Raw genomic sequence first — 17,810 nt, 5'->3', positions numbered from 1 at the left:
GTTTGACAACTTTTAAACAAAAAATATTTCCACAAGAAGAAAAAAAACACAGAAAGAACAATGGTAGAAACCGAAGTTTTCGATAGTGTTGTGAATGTTCCACGACCTATTGTTAGGAAATTTCAAGCTAGGCCTCAACGTGAAGGTGTTGGTGCTGTTGTAAGAAGAAGCATTGGCCGGTAAGCCTTCTGTCTCAATTTTCATATTTTCAATTTATGGTTTTTTTTTTTGTTGCGAATGAGCCGACAATGTTGTGATATTAATATTATGGTTGAAAACACGTATGCATCATTTAATTCGCATATGCATCATGATATTATGAGCTAAGTTGGAGGGACTTTTTATTTTCAGGTTTGAGCTCAAGTACTTTGATCCTTTCCTTGTTTTGGATGAATTCTCAGGTGGGTTAATAATAGAAACATTTTTCTCCCGTTTTCCTATGTTTTTGAGAGTTGTATTTCATTGACATTGTTACTATTTGTTTTTCCTGCAGTTTCTGCTCCTGCTGGTTTTCCTGATCATCCACATAGAGGTTTGTTCTTTAATGTTTCCAGCTTAATAATATTATTTTTACTACTTTTTAATTGGTCAATTTTGTGTTTTGTTTCTATATCTGAATCTTTTTGGTTTTCTTTCTTTCTTTCTTTCTTTCTTTCTTTTCTTCTTTACAGGATTTGAGACAGTCACCTACATGCTACAGGTAATTTGAAAACAAAAAAGTCTCAAATTAGTGTGTTTTTTTTTTCCGCACAAATAAATCACAAGGGCAATGCAGATTACAAATTGTTAGATTCGATCCCGTGATTTATTGTGCACATATTCTCAATCTTAACCATTAACCTAATGCAACATTAGTTCAAATTAGGTGAAATTTACTGAGATAAAAACTTGTAATCTTGCTTCACATTGTTTCAAAATAATTAGGTAACGTTTCATTCTTTCTTCTACAATATGATTTCGATCCCCATCATAAAACAAGGTTAGTAACAAAACATAAATTAAATATCTTAATGACTTCAACTTGAATTTCAAGCAATAATAATGTGTGTTTTACCAACAAAATACCAACTTATAAGTGAGCTTTCCCCCCCTTTAGGTGTGTACAACAAGTTTCTTGTTGATTTTTGTGAAAAATACTAGATCCATTTAATGTTAAATATACATTTGAAAACATGTTTATATACTCCGTAATAAGTCCGTATGTTACTTCCATTCACATGACACAATCATAACTTCATGAGTAACTATGATTATATAAGACCAAAGACTCAACTTTTGAATTTATTTTTTATTAAAATATGTTATGTGCCCACATAATCTCATGTGACCTATAATTACAAAAATCTTTAAAAAATATGAAGTTTTTTCAACAACTACTCATATTGTAAGAATTTTGGGGATATCTTATTTTAATTTGTTGTTGTTAATTAAGAAAACATCCCGTCATGCTTTGAGGGCTAATAGTAATATGGATTGCATTTCGCGCACCAACATTATTGCCTAGTGCTATCTTGGTCCATGCTTCAACTCATAAAAAGTGTGAAATTTTATTCCCTACAAAATTTAGATTCTCACCTTATGTACAAAAACTTATGCCTCACTAAGCACTATTGTCAATTTTAGGTTTTAGGTTTTTTTTCCCAAAGAAATACTTTCGTTTGAATTAGGGCTGATTGGTTGAATTATGAACTTAAAAGTTGAGATTCCTATATTTTTTTGAGGGAAAATTGACATTCCGATAATAATCATATTGATTTTGAAAACTAACAATAAACACGAAAATAATATACGATAACAAACGGAGCTTTAATTTTCTCACGTTAATGTTATTGCCCGTCACTTTATTAGATCAGTGTCTTTTGGAGTTGAGGAATGTTCGGAAAATCATTACTCCCTATCCCTTAATCAATAAACTCGGCTATTCCTTTAAGGAAGCTGATACATATACCCATTGGGTATGAAATAGTGCCATACCCTGAGTTCCCACTTGTTGTTTTCACATAAGCAACCCCACATGAGATTAAAATTTAAATCTAAAATATGGACCCCACATGGAATTTAAAAATCTAAACCAATCACAGCTCAGGGTATGACACTATTGTATATCCAAGGAGTATATGTAGCCTTTTTGTTCCTTTAAAGAAGATGTTTGTTGTTTATATGTGTATAGGGAGCAATTACACATGAAGATTTTGCTGGACATAAAGGGGCAATAGGTGTTGGTGGCTTGCAATGGATGACTGCTGGAAGAGGGATTGTTCACTCGGAAATGCCCGCATCACAAGGTATCCAAAAGGGCTTGCAACTTTGGATTAACTTATCCTCTAAACACAAAATGTAAGCAATTTTTTTATTTTCCATATTTTATACTTACTTCGTTCTTAAATAAGTGTCACTTTTCTATAAATGACGTTCCCTTATAAGTGCCCACTTTCCATTTTTTAACATACATTTTTCCACTTTTCCATACACTTTTCCCACTTTTCCATAAATCGTGATTATTTTTTCTTACACATTCTACACTTTCCCACTTTTCAATCCCCACACCTACTTTTGTTTGTACTTTATCAATAAACAATTATCTACTTTTAATTTTCCAAAAAAAAACATTCTCAATCATTACCTTTTACACACTTCTCATTTTTATTAAATTATCGCACCACTCTCAATAAGTGACTTATTTAGGAACGAAGGGAGTACTTCCTCCGTTCCTGAAATATCTTTACCCTTTCCATTTTAGTATGTTCCTAAAAGTTCTTTATACTCTGCTTTATTCCACTTTGGACGTATAACTTTACATAAATACCCTTCTTTGCAACTATAACATGTTACAATATTTGATTATGCTATCCCACCATAACTTACTTACGTACAAAACTTTAATACCTTGTATAGTACTAATTTTCATCCACTTACAATATTGGACAATTTATAGTCACTCATGTTTTCACTTGTTACACCCACCTAAATATGGTTGTGGGTCGGCCGACCAAACCTGTCACGGACACGAAGTCATAGGTCAGGCCTGGGTCGCATGTTTTTTGGAAAAAGCATGATAAGATCAACACTGCATGACCTGGCACGTGACCTGGGCCCAATTTTGAAATTTTCAGCACGGCACATCCCATACAAGCGGCTTGGCATGGGACATGCCCGTTGAGGCCCATGACATATAGGGTAGGCCCGAAAGGATCACAGCCAAATTTACCCCACCATTACATACTCACCGGAGTTTCTTAATTATCGAGCAAATTATAAATGTAAAGATTAGTTGGGAACGGAGTAGTACATGATGATTATATAGATAACTTGAAGTTTTTAACAATGTGTTTTCAAAATTGTAATTTCAGGATTGAGCCAAGATATCAAGAGATAGAAAGTAAGGATATAATAGAAGCAGAGAAAAACGGAGTAAAAGTTCGAGTAATAGCAGGGGAGGCTCTTGGTAAAAAGTCGAGAGTTTATACAAGAACACCAACTTTGTACTTAGATTTTAGTTTGAAAACAGGGGCTACTCTTCAACAACCAATCCCAAAATCATGGAATGCATTTGTTTATGTGTTGGAAGGTGAGGGCATTTTTGGAAATTCAAGATCATCATCACCTGTAACAGCGCACCACCTTCTTCTCCTAGGGCATGGTGGTGATGGGTTAATGGCTTGGAACAAATCATCCAAGTTATTAAGGTTCGTTTTAGTGGGTGGTGAACCGTTGGGTGAACCGGTGGTCCAGTTTGGACCTTTTGTTATGAACACACAAGAAGAGATCGATCAAACAATTCAAGATTTTGATAATTGTGTTAATGGTTTTGAGAGAATGAAGCATTGGCAGTCTCAAGCAATGATCGATTAATAACAACTTTTTTTTTTCAGAATCAAAGACAACCACCCATTTTGATTTTGATTTGGCACATTAGATTAGAAATTGATTTGAATTAAGTAGAAGCATTATTACATCAAATCCTCTTAGAACAACTCCAATGTTTGGCTAAATCATTTTATAGCTTGGAATGCGACATAAGGTTCTTATGCTATACAATTCCAAGTTATTTGTACGTTGTTTTATTGGTTGGCTACTTCTCAATTTTTTTTTTTTTATATTTTTTATATTTTCAAGCAAAATATGTGTCTGCCATATTTCTCAAGCTAAGAGCATCTCCAATGGCAAACTAATTTGACAATTAGTTTGTTATGCCACATAAGATTTCAAGATATTTCATTTTCTATCTAATTTGTGCTCCAAATGGCTAGCAACTAGCTTATTATTTAAACTAGTCGTTTGACCCGTGCAAGGCACGGGATAGTATTAGGATATATAATATCGTTATTTTTTTAAAAAAGTATTTGGGTGGTTGGTGAGTGTTCGTATTTAGTTTTTATGTTTTATTGTTACGAAAATGATAAAGGTCGCAACATGCGACCTTTAAGCCGTGTCACAAAGATGACATGGTATGCTTATGTGTCATGATTTAAATTGGAAATCAAAATATTTAACTTATATAACCTATTATATATGTTTCAAAAAAAGGTAGAAGAATCTTAAAATACTAATTTGTTTCCTTATTTATATCGATTAGCTTATTTACATATTTTCATAGTAAAAATATTGCATTCATAGTAAAAATATTACGATGACGCATATCCTACGTGGCGCTTATATGTACCAATTAAACTCAAACATAAGATTGCGACAACATTTAGTTGTCGCAACTTGCGACCTTTATCATCATCTTTATTGTTATACGTAGTACGAGCTGAGTAGTTATTATGTAATTTTGCCAAAATAGATTATAACTACATTAAAAAAAAAACCAATGAAATGAACCTAAAACATCTTTATTTTATGGAAAAATTAGGTATTAAAGGTATTACATGCGTTCTTATTTATATAAGAGTTCTACGGAAAAAAAAATCTTGGAGTCATTGTATTTCATCCGTAAGGATAATTTCAGATAATCCGCCTAATTTTTATTTCCTCATAAAAATAAAATAAAATTTAGAAAAAAGTACAAGAATTTTTCGACAAATATAACGCAGGCACTACCTTGAGGAACGTTGATGCGAATTTTGTAATATGAGAATTTGTTCATGCCCAAACTTGAACCTCGTTATTTTCATGAGTCCTAAAATACATCATTCACTACAGTCATGTACAAATATTTAACCATCATATTACTACTACATCATACATCATAAGAAAATACAATATAGATAAGTGCAACTCTAATAAAGTTCTTCGTATGATATTTTAACTGATATTCAAATCAATGAAGGATCTATAAATAAACATTTTGTGCGTACTTCTATTATCCATATCCGATATATACATGATGTGATTTGGTACATAGTACTCTCCGTAGTAAATTAGTAATATAATACTAATACGAAGTAATTGTCATTTTTAACTAAAATAAATACACTTAATTTAAAGGTTGAATGAGTGAGCCAATTTAATGGAGAATTAATTGGTTTGGAATGTTGAAAGGGGAAGAATTAGAAGATGAAGGAGTTTGTGTTAGTTTATTTTTTATTTTTTAAAGGAGAGTAATAGATGAGACACGTGTCTTTCTAGGTATAGATTTTGACATTTTGTTGAGACACATGTTCTCTCATAAAGTTTGGTTTTCTTTTTTAAATACTAGGTATAGATTGGTCTCGACTTTCAGAAATTCACCAAATGCCCCTCACAAATGACTTAATAACCAAAATACCCTTACTAATGACGCGTCGTTAGTCATCCGTTAGCTTGGTTTCAAATTCACCAAATAGCCCTACTTTAATACTTATTTCACTAAATACCCCTATTTTGAAACTTAATTCACTAATACTCAAAACTTAAAATTACCCATTTTGATGCCCAACGACTAGTTTTTGTGTTTGAAAGTTAGTCGTTGCTTATTGTTTGCTTATAAATACCAATTTTCATAATGTTTTTTTTTCCTAACACAGGGAAACTAGCCCAATGACTGTGACATCAGAGGGTGGGTGGCTGGGTGATCTTAGGTGTTGTCAAACGACTATGGGGGAGGGGGGGGGGGGGGGGGTAGGGGTCGTGTAGGGTGGTGAATAATTTTTATTGTTTTTGTAAATATATAAAGTTTAAAAGTTTCTGATAATTTTTCATACAACTAAACCATGAAAACTACACTCAGAAATGTGGTTTCCCATTATTTAATTTCCTCTGAAAATGCTTGTTGTCAAAACTAAACAGAGCTCTAATGAGTTTCTTGATCTGTTTCTTTTTTTTTGGCAAATAAAGTTTCTTGATCTCTAGGTGACTAGGTGATCATTCTTTAACAAAAAGGAAAAACACGTGTCAAACTGTCCACAATGCACCCTCGTCACCCCATTCTAGAGATGACCACGAAAAATCATGACCGAACATTATGTGGATTTGATAGCCCAAAAATGTGATTTCAGATAAAAGAAAAAATCACAAGCAAGCCATATCCTAAAAACATTTTGCAGAGTTGGACATGAGATTTTTATAATAAATCCTAACTCACTCGACTTTTTATCATCTTTCACTCCCTCAATAAAGAAATGCCAGCTTACCAAGCGAAAGCAACTAGCCAACAACACTACACAAAGTTGTTCAAATTTCAATAAATGAAGAATCTCCAAGTTAATTACTAGAGGCGACGATCTATTGAAATAGTCATCAACTTCTTGAATAAAAAAAACATCTAAAACGCCCCATAAAAGATACAAAAAATTATAATAGAACAACAGACAAATGTATGCATTTCGATTAGGGTCGTACGGTTCTGTAGAGTGGCAGTAAGGGTGACTTATCTGTCAACTTTTCCACTATCACCCCAAAAAAATCAAACTCTGCCTTACTTAAAGTTGCCAGAGTACGATTAACCTCTCCTTCAAAGAATCTCCGTTCCAGAACCGTACGTGAAATTTTCATCTCATACGGCTCCTCTCTTAAATATACATAATGAGAATCTATACCTAGTCTATAAAAACTGTAACTATAGGTGACAAAATGACAAGTGTCATCACCTCATCAATCTACCTTTTTTCTACATTTTTTATAATTAAAATAGAGAAAATTCAAAAGACACCCTTATTAAAATTAATTAATTAATTAATTAATTAACTAAATAAATAAATAAACAACTCAAAAGACACACATAACATAAACATACAATAAATAATCATAACTTAATAAACTAACTTAAATTATATTAATCAACTAATATTCCATAACAATAACAATAACAATAAACATTAAACACTAGTACTTACTTTGTATAAGTTAATAGTCTTTTTAAATTCTTAACTACAAAAAAGAGAAAACTAAACATCTAATCAAAATAAGCCATCAACCTCTCATCTTCCTTGCACTCCTTATAAATAAATTGAACTATCAACTATTTCATCATATCACAACACCATCAACTCTATATCAGCATCATTTTCAACAAAAAAATATCATCATACATTTTTCCGGAGGTATGTGTGCGTGTTTTATGTTATGTGTCGCGTGTATCTTCTTTAATTTTCTATGGTCAAATCTCAATTTTCATCCATGTTTATTACGGAGTATGATTATTTTAATTATCATTTGTTTTATCATAGATATTATATTGTACAGTATATTATCACGGTTGTTGATTGTTTTCTCTAAATATTATTTCGATTAATTTAGTAATAACCTTAAATGTTATTTATTTATATATTTATATCTTACAGTAAACAAAATTTATGAATTTACATAAATAATTTAAAATTTCATAATACCTAAAAATTGTTGTATGTCAAGCAATGTAAGTTATTTTAACACTTTATAAATTGATCTCGTGCATTGCACGGGCCAAATTGCTAGTTGGATAATTAACCATTGTGGTAAATTCTGATACGTATAACGATTGTTGTAGTAGCATGCATCTTCTATCAATTCTTCATAGCGCTAAATTAGTGTTATCCTCTATCCTAATTGTATTTTCCTTATTTATTTATTTATTTATTTAAAAAAAGTGGCTAATTCAGTCATAAGACTCATAATCCAAAAGTTGAACAATCACAACAAACTCCAAATACCCCCAATCACACGCCAATGGCGCAAATCTAGCAACAACCCTCCACTCCCACCCAACAACTCATCTCTACCGCCACTTTCTCTCTCCTTAGCAACAATGGCGGGCACACCAAAATCCCACCACCACCACCTAACTCGCAAACTTCTCACCAAAAAAACCACCATCTCCCTCCTCCTTATTTTCCTCTTCAACTTCATCTTCTTCACTTACTACTCGCACCACTACCCTTCTCTCTCCTCCTTCAATCTCCACCGCAACCGCCGCCTCCACGTCACCCACTCCCTAGAACCACCGCAACTTTCTTTTGCCTCCGCCTCAAAGCCCTGGCCCATCCTCCCTTCCTACCTCCCGTGGACCACACCTTCACCTTTTCTCTCCTCCTGTGAGGGTTTCTTCGGTAATGGGTTCAACAAAACCTCCACTATCCTCCCTCGGGCTTCCTCCTTCGCCGCCAACGGGAACTCCTCGTGGTTCCGGTGTCACTTCAGTGGGACGCTCCGGAGCTCCATTTGTGAGGGCGGGCGGGTCATGATGGATCCGAGTAAGATCCGGATGTCGATCGGAGGAGAGAGAATTGAGGAGGTGATCGGACGGTCAGATGAGGAGGAGCTTCCTGTTTTTGAAGACGGCGCGTTTCGGTTGAGGCGAAACGGGGTGGGGAGGAAACGACCAGTGGGAAAGAAACAGCCAGTGAAGGCCGTTTCGAAGAAGTTTCTTGATGAAAACGTTGATGAAGGAGAGATTATGAAGCATACGATGAGAGAATTGTTTCAGTCTATGGAGTTGGTTGAAGATGATGCTGATTTTCAATGCTCTGAGGTTAGGGTTTCTAAAAACAGCATTCTTTTTCATTAATATCTGAAATATTCTGCTAGATTTTTGTTTCATAATGGATTGAATTCAATACGCTAGTTATATAATGCTTAATAAGATCACATTTTTTTAATTAATTGGAATTATTCTACATGTGCAACACTAATGTAATGAAGTTCAAGTGTGAATCTAGTACGAAGTATAATTCTTTGTTTCCGTTCGAGTACCTTGTCGGATCGTCGACACTAACTTGAGTATGGACATTTACAATTCGTTTAGACCAATGTCATGGAAATTCTTTCCATAAAGATTTGAGTGAGAAACTGTCTTGGGATAAATTTGAATGTAAATTTTTAAGGAAAATCAATATCCTTTCCCACGTAATGTTAGTTCACTCAAAACAATCTATTGTTCTTCATATATTTTCATTATCATCCATTCCATTTGGAAAACTGGTTGGGATTGCAAATTTACAAAGAAAAATATCAAGTTTGAGATAAGATTTCAATTACCATGGATATTATGATGTTATTTTTCTTGTCAAATATCAATTAAATTTATTTTAATTTCCATCATTTATTACCGGTTACCAAACGTGCCATTAGGGATAAGGATGTGTCCTCTTCATTTGGATTTCACTAAGGGAATGTTTGGACTTTGGTTTCATCTAAAGCGTTTCCAAGGTAAATGAATGTCCCTTTTTAAAACTTTTTTGGTTTGTTTTGGGAGGGGTAGAAAATAATTTTCCAATAACACTAAGGGTGGAAAACCTTTTCAATTTGGAGGGAAACCACTTTTCCTCTTTGCTTCTCTCTTCTATCTTCCCATCAATCCTCACCCTTCTTACTCAAACTTCCCCTTTTTTATATGAATTTTCTTGTAAGGAACTAAACCAGTGAAAACTAGTGTGGATTTGTGTTTTTCCTTGGAATATGTTTTCCATGGAAATTCATTTTTCACCGGGAGCGTTCTCCGCCAAACCAAACGAAGCCTCAATTGAACTTATTGGCCCTTACCAGAACTGTGTTGTGGTTGCGAATTGAACATAGGTAGCCTTATTGGAACCAAACTTAACATATGGAAACTTATTTTTTTCTGAAGTAATTGTGAAGAAGGCAAGGAGAACTGGAGATATTGAGCTTAGACACATACTCTGATACTCGTGCCAGACACGAGTGTGGAATGCCTGAGTCTGAGTATCTTAGGATTTAATGCCCTTATTACTAGGTTTTGCAAATTGACATAAAAATGTTGTATGTGGTATGGTTATGCATAAATGGAAGGTCGCTGACTCATAATTGAGCTTGTATTCCTCACATTATCTATGAGGGGATAGTTTTGGTTTTAGGTAACTCAATCTGTAGTTAAATGTACATAATTTAAGCAATAACTGAATGTGATGTCCCACTTGGCGACGGTGGGGAGAAGCCCTCCATATAGGGAGTAAGAGGCCAGGGAGACAAAAAAAATCTGCAGTGATAGATGAGCTCTTTATGATCCTTCTTCATGGGCTTGTATTGGATATAATTGAACAGGTTAGGTTGAGAAATGTCTTCTTTTTAAAATGATTGTAAGATTGAGAAATGGGCACTGTTTCAAGCTAACACGCCTAAAAGTATAAGGTTCATCTGTTTTCCTTTTATGGGAGAAGAACCTTTTTCTTGACAATTGTACTTCAATCTTAAGCTAATGTAATAGGTATGAAAGTACTCCAAGAAATTGTTGGTTCACCCTCTTATTTACCGATACAACCTTTACTTCGTGCCTTTCTGTTTTTCTCTTAATACAAAGAAGTTTAATCCCCCTTACCCCGCTTCTTGCGGGAGCCTCTTTGAGGCATGGGGTAATGATAATGATGACAAAGAAGTTTAATCTTTGTCAAGAAATTTAGCAATGAGATAGGAGTGGAATAGGCCTCAAAGTGTAGAAAAGGATGATGTCCAAAGAGACATTTGGACTTTATTAGTCAATATAGTGCAGTGAAACTAACCACTTTAAATTGTAATCTTGAATTCTTGCTTCTTTATACGTTGTAGATATATTTTGTTTTCTAGCATTTATTATTTTTTGTTTACCTTACACAGCACCTTGTGCTTGCAGTGGATTGAGGAGCCAACATTATTGCTGACGCGGTTTGAGTATGCTAATGTATTTCACACATATACAGATTGGTATAGTGCGTATGTTAGCTCTAGGGTTACTGGCTTGCCAACACGGCCGCATGTGGTTTTTGTTGATGGTCACAGCAAGGTAAGTGAGTCGTTTACTTTTTTTTTTTGTTCATTTCTTTTGGCATGCTCGATTGGTACTTGAATATGTTAAACTGTGCGAGTACCTTGTAGAACATTGGCTCTGAACTATGAGACTTGTCTTATATGCTTATGTGCTTGGTCATGACTCATGAGTCATAATTACCTGACAAAATTTTAAAGCCCAGAATAAGCAACAAGATAAATTAGGAATCAAAACTGAATCACAAGATAATGGAAAACTCAATGTAAGTAGTAAACACCTCTCCCACTAATCAAGTAGTGGAAGAAACCTCCAAATATCACCAATCAATCAACGGTTATTACTTGCCAGTAATCACCCATCCAGCACAACGTATGTAGATAGCGTATTACAGAGTCCCTTCTCTCAATCTCTCAAAGGGTATTTGAGAGGAGGAACTCAGTGTTACTTTTGAAGAATAATTACCCGTTCCACTTTAAAGATCATAAATCCTACTCCTACTCCAGACAAGAGATGTTGTAGACTCTTACTAGTCTCCTAGATCAAGAATACAACTATTAGAAAACTCATGTTCTATCTTCCTCAAACAATTGGCAGTTATGAGGGAATATAACATTTTACAGTCCTAGCAACCTACTACCACTGAATCAATCATTGAAACTCGAAAAATCAAGCGGCACAGCAGTATAGGAAACTCATATTCTATCTTCCCCAAACAATTGAGTCAATTGACAGTTATGAGGGAATATCACATTTTGGAATCCTAACAACCTAGAATGAGAAAACTACGACAAAATCAAATATTGAAACACGAAAAATCACGTGGCACATCAGCATACAGGTCATGTGCCATGACTCACACTGTCATGCACCGTGCATAGACGTGCGTTGTCGTATCACTCGTATGCAGTGTTAACTAATACTCTTTTCCCCCCACGCCCCACATACTTACAAAGGCGAATTGTAAACAAAACTGGTACTTTTGGCCAAATTCAACAGCGAAGCATATCATACTTCATATTAGCCTATTAGGTAACTCTGATTGTATGCGGGACACTAAGCCACGGCCAACAGCACACAGTTGAGTGGCATGACTCCTTACCTCGTCACAACCCGTCACGGGACCAGTCATGTGTTACTGGATACTCCCTAGTTGGACTTGTTGGGCCTGCAAAACTAACAGAGATTACTTGTCTCAAAATGGAAAACCGTATTATTCATTATAGGCTTGATTGGGAATCTGCTATTCTCTTGACTTGGAAAAAATATCTAGTTATGAGTTTTCTCGTCTGCATTTTCTTCTAGTTGAACACTTCTATTGCTTCCATGTGAAGTCTGATGTTTCAAAGTCAACTAAGTTTAATGTAACACATGATCACTTTTTTTTCCAGACACAATTGGAAGAAACATGGGAAGCACTATTTTCAAGTATTAGGTTTGCTAAAAACTTCACTGGTCCAGTCTGCTTTCGTCATGCTGTCTTTGTACCTTTGGGATATGAGACAGCCTGGTTTAAGGGTCTCAGCCAACATATTGATTGTCGCGGGGCTTCTGCGAAAACCCTGTGGGCAAATCCTGATGATCGCAAAACTGCACGACTATCAGAATTTGGGGAGATGATAAAGGCAGCTTTTGACTTTCCTGTGGATAGCCCCAAAAGACTGAAGCCATCTTCAGAACATAATGTACTTTTCGTTCGGCGTGAAGATTATGTGGCACATCCACGTCATGGTGGTAAAGTTGAATCCAGGCTCAGCAATGAACAAGAAGTGTTTGATTCATTGAAGGCATGGGCTTCTAATTATTCTCAATGTAGTGTAAATCTCATAAATGGGTTGTTTGGTCACATGCCTATGAGAGAACAAGTCCGAGCTATTGAGGATGCATCAGTGATTATTGGAGCTCATGGGGCAGGTCTGACTCACGTAGTATCAGCATTACCAGAAACCGTAATTCTTGAAATTATTAGCAGCCAGTTTCGGCGTCCCCATTTCCAATTGATCTCCCAGTGGAAAGGTTTGAATTACCATGCCATTAATCTCTCTGGATCTTCTGCTAATCCAGCCAAAGTTGTTGAGCGGCTTAAAAGGATCATGAAAAGCATCGGATGCTGAAGTACACTGTATATTGTTATCAGACTTACCACAATTCTTTTCTGCATAGCTAAGAAAATCTGAATGGCCTGCCATGTATGTATCTGGAGTTTCCTTTCAGCTCTTGACAGCTTATACGACCATCCAAATGTTACTTCAACTGTGCTTTTTCTAGGACATCAATTGAAGGAACATAGTCAGGTTTGAAGAATTCTGGGTGTGGTGATTGGTGACTGACAATTCAAGGATGTGGCTTCCTGAGTATTTTTTTTATTAACGGAGTGAGTAATTTTTCTGTGAGTTCTTCTTCCTCAGGCGGTTCTATGCAAGGTTAGGTTAGGACTTGGGAGTAACATTAATTACCTGATCAGTGTGTACTATTATTTTATATCACCATTTTCATCTCAGGTTGTGGGTAGGCCTTTGTGTAGTTCGGATTTCATCCCTAACTTTTGTACCCTTTGAAACCATGATATTCTGTGTACAGTTAAAATTCTGAATATGGTGGATGATCCACTTGAATGAATATGAAATACCTAGAAGTTTACCTGTCATTTGTTTTCTTCCTCTTCAATACTGAACTTTTGTTGCAGTGACTTTTTGTTACCGGAAGGTTTCTTCTGTTGCCGTTGATCATCTAGGAATAACAAGAGCATTATTTGCACTCTTGAAAGTGGCAAATAGTGTTGTCATGTCTTGTACCGTATTCATATGTCGAATTTAGACTGTACGGAGAATATCTTTAGAAATGTGAAAAACACAGCTGAAATTCTTCTTTTTACATGTCTTCAGTCTTCAGTCTTCAGTGTGTGGCAGACAGTGAGTACAGCAACTTTATGATGGCTTCTAGAGTAGTCCTTGTGATTACAATCACTTTGTGAGGTGGTAAATTTTGTTACTGGTATTCTCCAAGCTGATCCATGATAAAGAGGGATAAGGTGGGCTTAAGGAGAGGTCGTTTTGTTTTCGGAAAATGAAAACGATACATCAGTGGGGTTGTTACATATCTATATCTGAATACTGAATACTGAATACTGAATAGGGTTCTTAATTTTTTTTTAATTTTTGTTTTTAAATCTTGGTAGGGCAGAGTGTAGGTCTGATATTTGGATTGAAGCATATTTATAATGGAAACGTTTCTGTATGGCAATTGACAGCATGTAAAGTACAGTTTGGTGCTCATTAATCTTCTTTCCTAATGAATGTTACTGGTCTTTTGTAGAATCAGGAACTTCTTTACCATTATCAGTTCACTAAGTTGGATGTTTGTAGGGAGTATCTGTTTAGAGAGGGAGCGTGAATCTAGGTGATTTCGAATTCACTAATTTGTGTTAATTACAGATTATCTGGTTAATAATGTTGTGGCAAGCTTAGCTAAGGATAGATATATGATGTGGTTATTTTTTTTGGTGTTAGCACCCGGTTCACCCTTAGGGTTAATCCGGATTCAGGGCGAGTTCTGGGTAGATAGGTTCTAGTCCCCTCCCAATTGTTGTTGCGGGGGATCGAACATAGGTTTTTCCTACCAAGTTCAGCCCCAATCACCACTGAACCAACAGTCAATTGGTATGATGTGTTTATGATGTTACCTGAAAGATGAGTGTCACATGATGTTCTTGGACTTTATAAGCAAAGTTTTGCTGTCATTGGTTTCGTAATGGTTCTAAACTCCACATCATATTATTGAGACCACACTTCTACAATTCTTATTACTTTACTGTATTGTCTTTTCTGCTAAATACGAGTCATATGGCATTAGTTGTTGATGTTGCCTCAATTTCCAAAACGCCTAGTAATTTGGTATAGAAAACCAATACTCCTTCCTTCCGACCTTTAAAGATTGCTCTGTAGAAGAAGTGAGTAATGAGTTTTGATATCACTTTCCGTCTATCATTTTCATTAGATTGTTAATTCTCGTGGTCGATCTATCATTCTCGGGTTCCTGACTATATAATCACCAAGTATCTATGACAAACTATGATGTTAAACACTGGATATTTATTTTTACTAATCTAATTTTAACGAGTCCGGATCCTTCGGGTTTTAATAAAACTCTACAAGGTAGAGTTGTATCTAAACCATACATTTTATAATCAATGGCTCATATTAGTGGGAAGGGAAAACCAGTAGGTGGATATAAATGAGAAAATATAAGGGGGATTTTGGAAAGATAATATATGAGCCATTGATTTTTCATCAAATGGACGATATTGCTCAAACTCTACTTTGTAGAGTTATTTTAGAACTCTAGTGTATCCAAAACCAATTTTAACCTTATAGGAAAAATCAATAAAAAAAAAATACAGTAGAACAAAAAACAAATATTGATACAACAAACCCTAGTTCTTTTTCTTTGATAAAGTCATTCATGTTCACCCGATCAACCAGTATAAGCATACATCACATAAAATAAAACAAATGAGATAACATAAATAATCTGAAAATACAGTTTTATTTTCTTAAATCAATTGGTCCGAAATTCCAAATTCCAATGAATTTTCCAACTTCCACACACATGACATTGTCCTGTGCTCTAATAGTCAAATTAATACTCCTAATGAATGCATCTTACCGGCTACCGTACGAGAATGAATAGTGTAACTGCATACAAATCTAATAAGATTTCATCATAAAATTAAGGTAAAATTGCTAAAAGGGACCTTTTATAATCCAGAATTTGCGAGAAGGGACCTTTTAAATTTTTTTTTTGTAAAAACACACCTAAATGTAAAAATAATTTGCGAAAGACAAAAAAAAAGAATATTCAGGCATTGACTTTGATCTGCCGGCGTTGACCCTCACGTGATAGTCACGTGCTGCTCATTTTCTCTATGTGCACCCCTTTTCCCTCCAAAATATCAGGGTATATAAACCCTTTGAAACCTAAAAAAAAAAGTCTGGGAAACTCTTCATCTCTTCTCTGCGCCATCAATGAGGTCTGCGCCATCAATGAGGTCTTCATTAATGAAGCGTCATCAATGAAGTTCAAAAAATTCAACCAATAAGCACAAGTAAGTCATCATCAATGGTCCAACTACTTAAATTCATGTTCTTTTTTTCCATTTTTGGGCAAATTTTCTGAATTTCTATTTCCCGTTTTTGTCAAAAATCTCTGCACCTTCTGCTCTTCTCTGCTACTGCTGTACTTCCATGGCTAATAATGGAAAGGGGAAGGCGTCATCATCAAGGAAAAGGAAGAGGAACGAGACAATAGTCAACAACTACCTAAATTACAGAGTGATCCACAAGGACAGGTGAATTACCATATTTTAACTTTGAATATACTGTAAAAATTAGGGCTTAGTTTAATAATTCATTGGGATTATTGAAGGACATGGGTATTTGTTAATGGCTGGTAATATTATACTAAGTATTCCTAAAAATTCGATTAATTGGGATTAGGGTTTAAGGTGAAAATTCAAGAAATTGATTCTTAATGTGGTGGTTTATGCTAAATTGATTCTGGGTGATTAATGTGGTGGTTTATGTTTGTTAAATTTATTCTGGTTGTTAAATTTGGGCCTCATTAATCTGGTTGCTTGATTAATTAGGATATTTTGGCACATTTTGATGAATGACTGGAATTTGTATTGTTGAATTTGTGTTGGCATAGATGTGATTAAATAGGAAATTGAATGTAGTGTGTCGTTGTATGTGCATCAGGTTTAACGGTAGGATTCACGTAGAACAAAGCTGGTTTAAATTGATGGAGCCTGTTACTATTAGGTTGTTTCACGGGGGCAATTTGTATCTAGAAATAACAAAACTACGTATGAGAGGGGTGATAATCCTAAGGCTGGTATGTCATTGCATACAAATGTGGAGGAGATATGTTACTTTGAATTTGCAGATTGGATTAGGAGGGAATTGGGATACGAAGAAGTAGGTCAGATTTGGTTTAGGAGGCGAGGGTGTAGTTTACATGGGAATGGAAGGAAAGAGATCAAGAGTGATGTTGAGATTCCCGATTTTTTGAGTGCACCCGAGAAGGATGGGTCGTACCAATTGTATGTGGTACATGGTGAGAAGGAGTATGATGATAGGAGTCGTTTTCCTACACATGTCAAATGGTATAGTGATAATGATCTCCAATCAAGTGGTGGAGGGAGCAATTCTGTGAGTGGTGACTCATCACTAGGGGCCCCACTGGTGGATCTAGTCAGCAGTACAGTCAGCAGCACTAGTCAAAACCCTAATTCCAGTCAACACTCCACACATTGCCACACTTTTAAAAGCTTGCCTCCACACACAAATCAGTCCAAATCACTCCCACCATCCAATCTGTCCAGGGAAATCCCACCCCCTTCAACAATACCCCTTCATTCCACACCCAAATTTCCCAAATTTTCCCCACTACTAGAGCAGGCAGTGAGACAAAAAATTCCCACAATGTCCCTTTTTAAGAGAACACTTGCTGAAAAGGAGGCACTGCTTAAACACAAATCAGCTGGGGGTGAGGGAAGAGTTTCTGTGAGTGAGGGAGGAGCATTTGGGAGTGAAGTGAGAGCTGAAAAAGGGCAGAGATCCAAATCAATTGTGGGAAGAGCTGCTGTGAGTGTGGGGAGAGCTGGTGTGAGTGAGGGGAGAGTTATTGTGAGTGAAGAGAGAGCTGAAAATGCTGA

General features: G+C 35.5%; 2 protein-coding genes across 2 annotated transcripts; both read left to right on the top strand.

The window, feature by feature from the left end:
- On the top strand, positions 1–4,054 carry LOC110774677 (pirin-like protein). Its single transcript, XM_021979235.2, has 6 exons — positions 1–179; positions 352–401; positions 494–532; positions 672–700; positions 2,171–2,337; positions 3,351–4,054. Exons 1-6 carry the CDS (start codon positions 61–63, stop codon positions 3,850–3,852), a joined length of 906 nt encoding a protein of 301 aa, XP_021834927.1. The 5' UTR covers positions 1–60; the 3' UTR covers positions 3,853–4,054.
- A 3,956-nt stretch (positions 4,055–8,010) lies between these two features.
- On the top strand, positions 8,011–13,742 carry LOC110774679 (beta-1,2-xylosyltransferase). The gene is made up of 3 exons (XM_021979240.2): positions 8,011–8,869; positions 10,964–11,113; positions 12,487–13,742. The coding sequence occupies exons 1-3, from the start codon at positions 8,147–8,149 to the stop codon at positions 13,207–13,209; spliced, it is 1,596 nt and encodes a 531-aa protein (XP_021834932.1). The 5' UTR covers positions 8,011–8,146; the 3' UTR covers positions 13,210–13,742.
- The last annotated feature ends 4,068 nt before the right edge of the window (positions 13,743–17,810 follow it).

The sequence above is a fragment of the Spinacia oleracea genome, chromosome 4 (genome assembly GCF_020520425.1).
Source record: "Spinacia oleracea cultivar Varoflay chromosome 4, BTI_SOV_V1, whole genome shotgun sequence".
Classification (NCBI taxonomy): Eukaryota; Viridiplantae; Streptophyta; class Magnoliopsida; order Caryophyllales; family Amaranthaceae; genus Spinacia; species Spinacia oleracea.
The sequence above is the reverse complement of the archived record's forward strand: the minus strand, read 5'-3'. Positions and strand labels throughout refer to the sequence as shown.

Bases quoted from the DNA above. Each gene is read 5' to 3' on its own strand.
- LOC110774677 (XM_021979235.2), top strand. From the start codon at position 61: ATGGTAGAAACCGAAGTTTTCGATAGTGTTGTGAATGTTCCACGACCT. The intron at 180-351 runs GTAAGCCTTCTG...TTTTATTTTCAG, and splicing joins GTAAGAAGAAGCATTGGCCG to GTTTGAGCTCAAGTACTTTG. The intron at 701-2,170 runs GTAATTTGAAAA...ATATGTGTATAG, and splicing joins CAGTCACCTACATGCTACAG to GGAGCAATTACACATGAAGA.
- LOC110774679 (XM_021979240.2), top strand. From the start codon at position 8,147: ATGGCGGGCACACCAAAATCCCACCACCACCACCTAACTCGCAAACTT. The intron at 8,870-10,963 runs GTTAGGGTTTCT...TTGTGCTTGCAG, and splicing joins CTGATTTTCAATGCTCTGAG to TGGATTGAGGAGCCAACATT. The intron at 11,114-12,486 runs GTAAGTGAGTCG...TTTTTTTTCCAG, and splicing joins TTGTTGATGGTCACAGCAAG to ACACAATTGGAAGAAACATG.